Source organism: Antennarius striatus, chromosome 13 (assembly GCF_040054535.1).
Source record: "Antennarius striatus isolate MH-2024 chromosome 13, ASM4005453v1, whole genome shotgun sequence".
Lineage (NCBI taxonomy): Eukaryota > Metazoa > Chordata > Actinopteri > Lophiiformes > Antennariidae > Antennarius > Antennarius striatus.
In genome coordinates this window covers 6,358,498-6,370,378 of record NC_090788.1, presented here as the reverse complement: position 1 = coordinate 6,370,378, position 11,881 = coordinate 6,358,498, and the positions used below count along the sequence as shown (strand labels likewise).

At 40.9% G+C, this 11,881-nt stretch overlaps 1 protein-coding gene across 1 annotated transcript; it reads left to right on the top strand.

The window, feature by feature from the left end:
- The first annotated feature begins 5,412 nt into the window (after positions 1-5,412).
- Positions 5,413-11,881, top strand: adssl (adenylosuccinate synthase, like). The gene is made up of 13 exons (XM_068330946.1): positions 5,413-5,688; positions 5,989-6,091; positions 6,513-6,581; positions 6,713-6,763; positions 6,841-6,907; positions 7,002-7,109; positions 7,597-7,678; positions 8,494-8,620; positions 8,692-8,846; positions 9,357-9,481; positions 9,590-9,687; positions 10,613-10,762; positions 10,866-11,881. The coding sequence occupies exons 1-13, from the start codon at positions 5,455-5,457 to the stop codon at positions 10,916-10,918; spliced, it is 1,422 nt and encodes a 473-aa protein (XP_068187047.1). The 5' UTR covers positions 5,413-5,454; the 3' UTR covers positions 10,919-11,881.

Genomic DNA, 11,881 nt, shown 5'->3' with positions numbered 1-11,881 from the left:
CAGCCCTTCCATGTTTGTACTGCAATCACAGAATTTAATGAATAATTAAAAGTTTGGTCCTTTTAACCTGAAACAGTTAAGTCGAGGATTAAACTGCTTATTGATGGAAACCTGATTCTCATTGATCTCATATAAATGTAAGAACGGTAAGACAGTCTCTATTATTTTATTTGGAGTGTTATTCATATTTATCTCCCAGCGCACATGAAAATTTGAATAACCAAAACAACTTCCTTATGAGCTTTTTGTTCCTGTCTACAGCTCAAGTCGTTCACATTAAGTTACTGAGTTCTGATGTTGCTCAGACTTCTTGGGGTTGCAGAGAGATAAAAATTTGTTTGCTTTTATTTTTTCCCCCAGACGTGTTGCTGCTGTCGTCTCAACCGTCTCCTACCTGCAGAATCATCCTTTAAACATGTGGTAGTGGCTGATGTTTGTTGCTGGTGTCTGTATTTGCAGACAAACGACGATGTTTAGTGACTGAATTTAACGCCCGATTCAAAAACTTGGGACAGTTTCATGTGTATTTTTAACAATAAAACTGAAAATTTGGAGAGGATGTTTGACATTCATGCTCCAGTTACTCAGCAGGTCTCTGTTGTGGTTTCTGGATTCCCATGATGTTCCACACATTTCCACTGTGCAGAGAGGTCAGTCTGGTGCCTGAACTCCTTTATTCTGAAGTCACTCCGATGTAATGATATGGCATCGTGTCTCTATTTGTATTTGAAGGTGCAGCTGCAAACTGTGCCAATGTCCATTATACAGTCATGTCAGTTTTCAATGCAGTTCCACCAGAGGGTTCCAAGGTCAGGGGCGTTCATTGTAGGTTTTTACGACCCTGCTTCTTATCCTCTGAGAATTCATTGGACTCTAAACAGTCAGGGATAAACAGCGTTCAATTAGAAACATGCAAGAGAAAAATACGGGTAATATTAAGCACCAGAATGAGATAGAGAATAGAGATTGTTTTGACAGTAAATCAGTAAACTTGGCTCAGACACTGACAGATAAAAAAACATGAACACCCCCAGTGGAGTCTGTCAGAAGGGAGGACGTCATGTGATGAGCTCAGCTCAGATTTGAGGACTCCATGTGACATTTACGCAGATAAATTCATGCTCAGCAGACTGATGTTGTTATCTAAATTGCAGCAGAAATTATTATGACCACGTCAATATAAAGGAGCAAGAAATGATTTTATCTGTGTTGCAGATTCATGCCGTGCACATTCTCTCTCTCTTAAAGACAGTGGACTCTGCACTCAGGTATACCAAACCCTTGAAGAAGATAAGATAGCCCAAGTTTATGAATAAAAGAGCAGGCAGAATATGTAAAAGATGATATTACTTGGAAGAACAATATTGATTTTTCACCTAAAGCAGCGATTCTCATGAATAAATGTCCACACGGTGACAGAAAATCAGATGAAGACTCTTTCATATTGATATACTGAACGTTCTGTTAGAATATGAATCTGTCAGTGAGGCTTAAAATGCTTTCGGTTTTGTCGGCCTGCTGGATGTCACCTCGTTTATTTGCATAAAACAGATCAGGATGGAAAGATATTAAAATGTAATTGATGACAGAGAGGATTCTGATGCACACATCAAGACTAAGAATGAATAAAATATCTTGTATTGATCTTCAAAGATAGCAACTGTTTTAAACTGGATCAAAACAGTGAACTTTAAGTATTAATATTAATTATTAACCTTTTACTGTTGGTACTTTGTGTCACATAAAAGTCATTTAACGGTTGCTTTAGGGTTCATGCAATTAGTGCTCATCATTTAAGCTGATCAGATATTACTTTAAATATTCTCAATTCAGTGTTCAGATCACCTTTTTGATCACCATTATTGGTTTTTGTTAAATTATTAATATTCTTTAAGAATCAAAGTGCAGTCTGCACCCTCTTAAACACACCGTTCAATCAACATTTGATTGTGAGCTGTTCTCTCTGGTTCTGTCCACGCTCTTTCGCTTCCTCCTGCGCTATTGCTTCATCGTCTCAGGAGTCATATCTCCCCCATTCCTGTAGCGTGGGCGTGGGTGTGTGTGTGTGTGTGTGTGTGTGCGTATGGCACAAAAATGAACAGTAAATGCAGAGTGGGCTCACGTGCTCACACCTCATACATCACACTGTCGTTCGTGTCTGCATTCATGTCTAAGAGAAAAGCAAAAGGAAATGATCTGTTATGACACGGACCGCTTTGGATATGATCAGATCGGATGAAATTGATGATAAGTTACCTCTTAGATCTAAAATAACTTGAAATAATTTTTCGACTTGGTGAACCACTCTGAGTTCTAACGCAAATTAAAGTCTGAAGCATACGTCTCGTGGTGAGTTTTTTTTTTTCTGGAGGCCTCACGAGGCTTTGAATACATATTTTCTGCAGGGGACAAAAGGGATGTGCTCGACGCCGGCCCTACCCTCTGTGTCAGTCAGTCTGGAATCAGGATGTTGGACTGAGGGGCAGGGCGCTGTGCCTGTTAAATATTGACCGCGAGTGTAATAATTAACCCTCCACCAACTCCTGATCTCTTAAACTGGCTGCTCTGCCTCGCTGCCATTGCTCCGCAGTCATCGCTGACCTTTACATCAAATTGTGCCTCTTTCCAAAGCTCTTGACTGTCAGTATCAACTTTTAGTGTTTTCTTCTGTCTCGGTCTGTCCTCCTATGCTCCTTCTCCTCCGTGTTTCCCCCCCGTCGCCAGTCGGTCCCGACTCCCCCCCACGCTGCAGCTCTTCAAACCTTTGGCCTCGTCCCGTGGAAGCCAGCAGGCCATCGAAAGGTGAGTGCAGCTGAAAAGTGTGTTCTCTGTGAAATGTACAAGATTAAAGCAATGTACAAGGGCGACAATGTTTCACAAAGAATACCTGACAAAAGTATTTTACTGGTTTTTTTTAAAAGTGAAAATGGCTCCATGTCCATATTAACACAAGATTTTTAATTTACTGAAGAACGTAAAAAGCAAATTTTGAAATATTTGTGTTGATAATTTGTGGTTCAATTATTGTATAAAAAAGAGAAAGTGTGTGATATTCTACTAATTTCCTAAACTTAAGGTTTCTCCCTTCGAAGAGGCAGAAAGCAGTGGCTGTAATCTGATTGGTCAGTTCAGAAAAATAAACATCCCCCGAGTTCAAGCGGAGGTTTAACAGAGCTAATCATTTAATTGCTTTATTTCTCTGTTTCTCTTTGCATCATTAGTACAAGGCAAAGTCTACAGAGATATTTACTCTGCAAACGGAGCATGATGGGATGAAAATGAACAGAATTGAAAAAAACCCAACAAAAAACAACTCTGTGAGGCCCAAACCAATAAAAAGTCAGGCAAACGTTAAAGTCAATCTTTTAGTAGTTATGAGGAGAAATGTCATTGTAAGCAGGAAATGCAGGGCCTGCCCGTACATAGGTCAGACACACCCATATATTCACGTATTGAAAAGCGCCCTCGTGTTGACAGCTACCATAAAGTCGGTGTTATCTATACAGGCCTTGGCCTTTTGGACGTGCTGTTGGAAGAGTGTGAGCAATGATGCCGTTTACTTCAGGCAATAAAACTGGGAGGAGGAAATTGCTGGGTCAAAGTCACTCACGTACTCAAGCTGCTGCCTGAGTTAACCTCTGTTCTCTCGTATTCCATTAGCCTGTCTCGCTATGTTTTTGTCTCAGGTATTTCCGACAGCAGAACCCCTGCATGCAGGGCGACCTGTGAAGAAAGTGACCTCAGGTTTGGACTGGAGACGGATGAACCTGTTGGTGCTCGCTGGATGTAACAGCAACTCCATGTGGAAGCTGTGCCTGTTCCAGTGGAAGTGCTGTTACCTGCAGAGAGCCGCCACAACCCCAATGCTTAGACTCCTTTCTTACTGTATTTTGTTTAATGTTTCCTCATTTCTGAGATTTTGAGGGTCTCGATGGGACACAAGGTGATGACCTATGAATTGACAGCCAGAGACTGCAACATCTGCCTGTCAGTTTTGTAGGCCACTGCTGTGTTTGTCCCTCTGAACGGTACAGATGCTGACAGTCATTTTCTTCAATGGTCGTGTGGTAAGCACGAGCTGAGACTATTACAGTCATCACATTTATTTTACGTCTTTTTTTTGTACAAAGAATAAAGTCTTCATGTGTTATTTGTGTCTGAATGAATCATTTGTCTCATCTTGGTGTCATTTCAGCCTAGTGGAACCACACTGATGTATTATATTTGTCATTTTGTAGGGCCCTAACTCAATAATTAGTCTATGAACCTGACCATGTACAGTATATCTAAAAAATAAACTGCCAAATTACCATCTGATGACAGTGATATTGATTATTTCCACAACAAATTATTTTGCAAAATGATATGTTGCATGGGCTTAATTGAAATGCAACCTGCAAACGAAATCAGAATGTTTACAGAATCATCATTAAATATCATTGATTGATCATGGCCTTTCACACTTACGTTCTGTTTTATGAATAATTCATCATTTTGAAAAATGACACATAATCATCTAACTCTTAAGCGACAGTGAGGATTAATAATTTAAGCAAAAATATTAATAGTTCACAGCAGCTAATTTGTCTTTGAATTATGTATTAGTGTTTCTCAGTCTGGTTTAATGTGCACCAGTGGATAAATAATGATGTAATATGTTACTGCATTTATAAACCAATGCTCAGAAAAAAAATTCAACTATAATATATTCAAAAATTTTAAGTTTCCTGCAGTCAAAAGCATAAGGCAATAAAGTCACCTGATGTAAAAACCTTTGGAAGTGATGAAGATATTAAAATTAAACACTGTGATTTATAGATAGAATAAGTGTTGGGTATCAGAAGGAAAGCACCTGACCCGACACAATAAGGTCAACAAGGTCAGTTACCTAAATTTTAACATAATGACTTTTTTAAATGCCTCTGCCATAGGTGATGTGCGGTTTCATATGGCCAAAATCATAATTTAAAATGAAATTTTCAATTACACAAAATGAATCCATGAAATAAAATAATATGTCGACATTCGGTGAACTAAGGGATGAATTGGTACTAGGTTTGTAAAGACCAAAGAGTATGCAGGCAGAACCAAACCGTACTGTTTTAGCCAAAGCGAAGAAGGAAATGAAGGGCAGTGAATCATTTCAAACGTTCCCCGCTTTTTCTGAACGGTAACATCTTCAGCAGCGATACCGCTAATTTAATGAGCGGCTTGATTTTAAGACACCCATAAAACCACAACGATTATGTATCAGTTAATCAATTATAATCTTTAACCAGGACACATAAAGATAATAGATCGATAATGTCCAGAAGATAAACGTGACTTTGTATGTTCAGCGGAACCATGATCAGAGGGGAAACACTGCCATCTACTGGTGAGGCGACAGACCACCACTTCCCGTGACGCAGGGAGACGCGGTAAAACGATTTTCCGGTTTAAGTGGAGAACGGCATGGCATCCGACGGCACTATGGATAGCGTTAACGGGCAAAAGGCCGTCTCCCTGAACGGAGAGCCGGTGGTGAAGCGGCCGCGGGAGAGCGCCTCACAGGAGCCGCCTCTCCGCGTCCCGAAGGAGCCCCGGAACAAAGTGACCGTAGTGCTCGGCGCTCAGTGGGGCGACGAGGGCAAAGGAAAAGTTGTGGACTTGCTCGCAATGGATGCGGATATTGTCTGCAGGTGTCAGGTGTGTAACAACACGGTTAAACAATCAACACCCGAACCTCTTAACTCACACGATGGCGTAGTTATAAAAGGTCCCGAACAAATAATCCTATTCATGACCTGTTCCCCTCGTCAACAACCTTGTCTGACCTCCCGGAAGTAGACATGCTAAATTAAAGCTAATGATGCTAATCGACCGGAAGTACCCCCCGCGCTGCAGCAGGAGGAGAAGCCGTGATGTTGTTAAGATGTTGGATTACGTGTTTCTAGTGTTATGTCTACCAGGAAGAATAAGTAAGTTTAACGTGTGTTGTGTTTGCAGGGAGGAAACAACGCGGGTCACACGGTGGTGGTGGACTCGGTGGAGTATGACTTCCACCTGCTGCCCAGTGGAGTCCTCAACACGAAGGCCGTCTCCTTCATCGGTACCGGACAGTCCTGGTGGTTTAATCTGAGACAAGTAAACTCTCAGTGAAAACCCGTGTAGTTTATCAGTAATCACATGTATATCTGAAGTATATTAGCAAGATATATATATTTTTTTAAAAATCGAGCTAAAAGTTAAAGCAACCTTCATGATGTTGGTGTACTTTGCAGGGTTGTTGCATTCAAATGCATGCATTGGTTTTTATCCAGAATGTTTCTCATAACAAACTCACCATTGAAATTTAAAGTGGGATTTTGCAGCAATGCTGAAAAGTAAAACCATGACGAGAAGACAAAGAAAGGCTTTTGTATGAGTCAACCCTCCGGGAGAACATTAACTGTTTGTTATTCAAAGGAAATAACGTTTTTATAATGAATGAACTTGTGTCTGATGGTGGTTGTTGTTATTTTATGTTCCAGGAAACGGAGTGGTGATACACCTACCGGGTCTGTTTGATGAGGCTGAAAAGAACCTGCAGAAAGGCAACGGTAAAGTTTGAAAACCAGGAAATATCTTAGAATAACACATTTTGTTTTGTGTTTGTTTTAGTCGTTCGTTTGGGTGTTCATGCTTGGTGTGTTATTATATGATAACATGTGAGTTGCATTCCTAAATGAAGGATTACAAGGATGGGAGGAGAGATTAAAGATTTCTGATCGTGCCCACATTGGTCAGTAAAGATTCAGTAAATCACATTGTTGAGGTAGAAATAGTTTTTTATGGACAGTCCCTTCTTTCCGCCTCCAGTGTTTAACTTCCATCAAGCTGTTGACGGTATTCAGGAGCAACAACGGCAGCAGCAAGAAGGGAAAAAGTAAATCTTCTCTAATGAGTCTGAATGACAGAACTGTTTTCCTATCAAAATTATTATTAAGATAATTAATATTGTATTTTTATTTGCTTTTTAGCTTGGGGACCACTAAGAAGGGTATCGGTCCTGCCTACTCCTCCAAAGCTGCTCGCAATGGTCTGCGAGTTTGTGATCTGGTCTCAGATTTCAAAGTCTTTGAAAACAAGTGAGTTTTTATTCTTTTTATTCTTTTTTTTTACAAGGGGCCACATGAGAAACCTGAATTGTGTCCACTTTCTTCCATTGTAAAATGCACAATATAAAATATTTTGAATGGCCGGAGAGGGACATGCAAAGGGCTGGATGTGGCCCGTGGGCCACAGTTTGTTCATGTCTAGACTAGTGCCACTAGCAGCTGTTTCAAATGGCTTTTTTTTTCCTTCTGAACGTGATTAATAAAATTCCAGGATATATTTTCAGCATCTTGTGGGGGAACCTTATTATATTTTGGTGTGCATGTGATCTCATTGTAAGTGGTTTTATTTAAATCAACTAGTGTCTTTACCTTCTTCGGCCACTAGGTGGCAACACCTAAACGTTATACCCCATTGACACCCTACATTCAGGAGGCAATAATAACCTTTATGTCCCGGGGAGGTATTCGTGCACGGAGGGATGCAGATGCACCTGACTAAAACAGTCTGTCCTTGCAGGTTCCGCATGTTGGCAGAACACTTCCTGACGATGTATCCGAACCTGAACATCAACATCGACGGCGAACTGGAGCAGCTGAAGGTGAGGACAGACCATCTTCAGCCAGGAAATACTGGCAGTCACATAAGACAGTATTTTTGTCTCAGTTGCTTGGCGATTGTTTTGTGACAACAGAAGTTTTTAGTTGAAGACATTCTGGCATGTCACCGCAGCAAATGAGCAGGTGCAAATAGTAAAATAAGAGACGGCTGAGGTTCACCCAGCAGTCTCAGTTTCAGGGTCGCAGTTTTGTTCCTGTCAGCTCTGTGTGGCTGTGTCATGATTTACTGGGATAATAAACAGTCATTTGGAGATTGTGCATTTAACCACTCTGCTCCAGTCAACTGGGACTGCTTCCCAGAGGACCTGGAAGTGTCAGCATTTGTAAATGAACACCGAACATCACCTGTTCCATCTGCCTTTCATGTTTATAATGTCATGCTCAAGCATTTATAGTTCATCACCGTATTTTGCCTTTTCAAAGTATTTATTTTTTTACAGCAGTATCTCATACTGTTCTTTAATTTTTAAAAAAAAATGTATTCATTCTTTATTTTTTTTAATACAATAACTATTTCTTTACATAATTTTTCCTTGAATGGTTATGAAGCACTGACTCTGAACTGAATTGTTTTAAATTTATTTTTCAATTTTATTTGTTTGAAAGGTGCTGTAAATAGTTTAAATTCGTAAAGTTAACAATATTTTGCATGTGGTATCAGTTCATCCACGTAGGTTGATTACTGTGACTTACTGGGAAAGCATATTTAACTTGATGTGTTCATTTTAAAGATACCTAACGGTGATCCAGCTGTTAGTCAGGGATGCTCTAATTTGTTGATAATGCTGTTTTTCAGGCGAATGCAGAGAGACTGCGCCCTCTGGTGACTGATGGGGTGTACTTCATGCACAAAGCGCTTACTGGACCCAGTAAGAAAATCCTGGTGGAGGGGGCCAACGCCGCTCTGCTGGACATTGACTTTGGTGAGCACAGATAAGTTGTTGTTATTCATTTTGAGGATGCTAGAGGCATTAACAGATATTTACCCTCTCAGGGACGTATCCTTTTGTTACATCTTCCAACTGCACTGTGGGAGGAGTGTGTACCGGCCTCGGCGTGCCTCCGTCACATGTTGGCAGAGTGTACGGAGTTGTCAAAGCGTACACCACCCGGGTGGGTGTTGGTGCGTTCCCGACCGAGCAAGATAACGTGAGTAAAGCGATTTGGGGGGGGGGGGGGTGACATATGCTGATATAGGAAAACTTTAATGCATCATAAGCTGCCACAAATTCTCCGTCTTTTTCTATTTCGCCATCCTCTGTTTCCGAACTTGATCAGCCGTCATTACGCTAAGTTCCTTGATTAGAAGCCTGATTTTCACCGACAGGCTCCAGCAGACCGCCCCCCAGCCCTCCCTGTTTAAAAACATAATTGACATCTATAGATGTCATTGGAAGCCAGTGAGTTAAATTGAGCTGAAAAGTTGTCCTGATTAAATTATCAAATTTATCACTAGTGAAGGCTTCAACATTCACAGTTTATAAATCTGAAACAGATCAGAACTGTGGCTTTTTTTTTTTTTACATCCTAAGAAACTTAGCAGACAGATGTGTTTTTGCATTTATTCGTGTTTTACTCAACTTTCCCTTTGCACTCTGGGTGTTGTAGGCGTGATCTGATCACTCAATTGACGGCGCTACTTGTGTGTTGTTCTTTCAGGAGACCGGTGATCTGTTACAGTCGAGAGGGAGAGAGTTTGGCGTGACGACGGGCAGGAGGAGGCGTTGTGGTTGGCTGGACCTGATTTTGGTCAGATATGCCCACATGGTCAACGGCTTCTCTGCGTAAGGAGGAAACCTTCGTACCATTTCAGAATCACGTGTGGGGTTACAGTCCAGGCGTGTGTGCCATCATCACCCTGACTATCTGAACAGAGACTTGTGATTTTGCAGAATCGCCCTGACCAAGCTTGACATTCTGGACGCGCTGCCGGAGATCAAGGTGGGCGTGGCCTACAAAGTCGATGGAAAGCCTCTTCCGAGTTTCCCTGGTAGGTCATTCCCATATAGATTTACAAATGTAGATGTAGCTGTATAAAGCTGTATACGTGTGGACACTGTTAACCTGTGATGTCATAACAGCTGTAATTATGGGTATTTTTCAAACGGGAAAAACAAACACTGAGTGAGATCAGCCGTATAACTTCATCAGTCACACCCATGGTCTTGGACAAGGGCCTCTGTGGCCCCGCCAAGAAGATCCAGCATTTTAACAGTCAGCAGCGAGCATTATCTTAATGACATCAAATAAAGTTTATTGTTGTCATGAAGAAAAGGGCAGTTTGATGACGGTCAACGAACGATTATTGTCATTATCTGTCAATTGTGTTTTACATTAAAACCCTAAAATGTTTCAAGAATCTCAGGTTAACGTCGCTTAAAAAAAGCTTCATGTGTTTGAGCGGCAGCCCAAAGGAAGCTGTTGGACAGTGAAGCTGACATGGAGGGTGTGTCACCTTATATTTACACAAAGGACATAAATGGATGCATTAAGACAGACGTTGTTTGTCTAGACTAGATCAATAACATGCACTGATTCATGTGTGGTTATAGTAAACATGTCATGCTGGGGCCGTTCTGTCAGAGCTTCTTGCTTTTAGTTGAGGAAACTTGCTTTTATGCTCAATAATATTTTGCATCAGTCAGCCTTTACTAGCAGGAAATGCTCCATCTAATGTTTTTTTTTAATCATTTCAGCAGAATGAAGGGACTTTTTAAGTGAAGGATGGTAAAACGACTTCCCTTTTTCTCCTAGATGTGACGACTCAGCTGTTAACATTGATGTCGATCATGTCTTTATCATGTTTTGTTGGCTAACCTGCTGGATGATTGATCTCTGGGTGTCTCATCAATGAAACGTTCGTTTATGAACGAGAAAATGTCTTCGTCTTTCACTGATTCTCGCTTCTATCGTAGCAAACATGGACGTCTTGACGCGTGTTTCGGTGGACTACGAGACGCTGCCCGGCTGGTGCTGCAGCACCGAAGCAGCTCGGAGCTTCGAGGAGCTGCCACCGCAGGCCCAGAGTTACATTCGGTTCATCGAGGACTTCTTGCAAGTGCCAGGTTTGTGAAGAGGCACTTAACATTATGGAGAGACAGGCTGAAGCCAAACTGGTGCTGGCGCTGCCAAAGCTGCCACTCACATTCTGTCTTCTTCTGATTTCAGTGAAGTGGGTTGGAGTCGGGAAGTCGAGAGAGAGCATGATCAAACTGTTTTGATCCCTCCGTGGACCCGTAGTCATCCTCAACAGCAGTTCAGATATTGATCTCAGATTTCGATAGTATTACCAGAGGGATTTAAAAAAAACACCCTTTAACCTAAAGGAAATACTTCACCAGCACGGCTATTTGTAAAACTCAGATTTGCTGCTTGGCTTTTACATTCACAATAATTTTTTTTTGGTCTTTATTCCACTGTGTGAAAATGCATCACATTCCAGCTGTGATCTAAACACGTGTCAGCAGCTCTCCACTTTGCTCTGCTTAAAATGTGTGTGGTGTATTCTGGAGGCGCTGTGTCAGTCCAGTTAGAGTGGACCAAGCCAGACAGGAAGTTTGATGCCGGCTTCCTTCCTGAATTTTCAAAATAAAACTCTCTGATGACACATTTTAAGAATGGATGAGAAAGATGTGAAGTAGCGCTATGCTGGGTGGAATCAAGTCTTTGGGTTTAACGTATTTCAAATCTATGTTTATGTACAGTAATTATCTCCTGTAATTTTATTGATAGCGGTGTTTTTAAAAGTAATGATTTGATGAGCTATCTATGAGATGATGTAGAAAAAAAAATTAATTGTGGAAAAACAGCTGAACTCTGTCAAGCCATTAGCGTGACTCTGAGTTTTTTTATATTAAACAATTTTAAAAGGCTATAAAATATGAATGTTTCCGAGTTTATTCTGAAACCGCTGGAATCACAGCAACATTTTTAAATCGTCCCAGAGGTGGATAAATACAGGCCAAGCATGTGTTTAAATGTTTGTTTTTTTTAATCATGGAAACCTTATTCCTTATTCACAATTTCAGCAGTTTATGTAAATGTAAAGAATATAGGCAATAATGTATTAGCGCACATCTCAGTGTGTTTCCTGTGCCATGTCATTCATTTTGTATGTGAAAGACTTGCTCTGCTTGCTGTTGTCAATAAAAAGAAATCGTACCAGGTAACAGTCTGTTTTTAAT

Bases quoted from the DNA above. Each gene is read 5' to 3' on its own strand.
- adssl (XM_068330946.1), top strand. From the start codon at position 5,455: ATGGCATCCGACGGCACTATGGATAGCGTTAACGGGCAAAAGGCCGTC. The intron at 6,582-6,712 runs GTAAAGTTTGAA...TCCTAAATGAAG, and splicing joins GAACCTGCAGAAAGGCAACG to GATTACAAGGATGGGAGGAG. The intron at 8,621-8,691 runs GTGAGCACAGAT...TTACCCTCTCAG, and splicing joins TCTGCTGGACATTGACTTTG to GGACGTATCCTTTTGTTACA.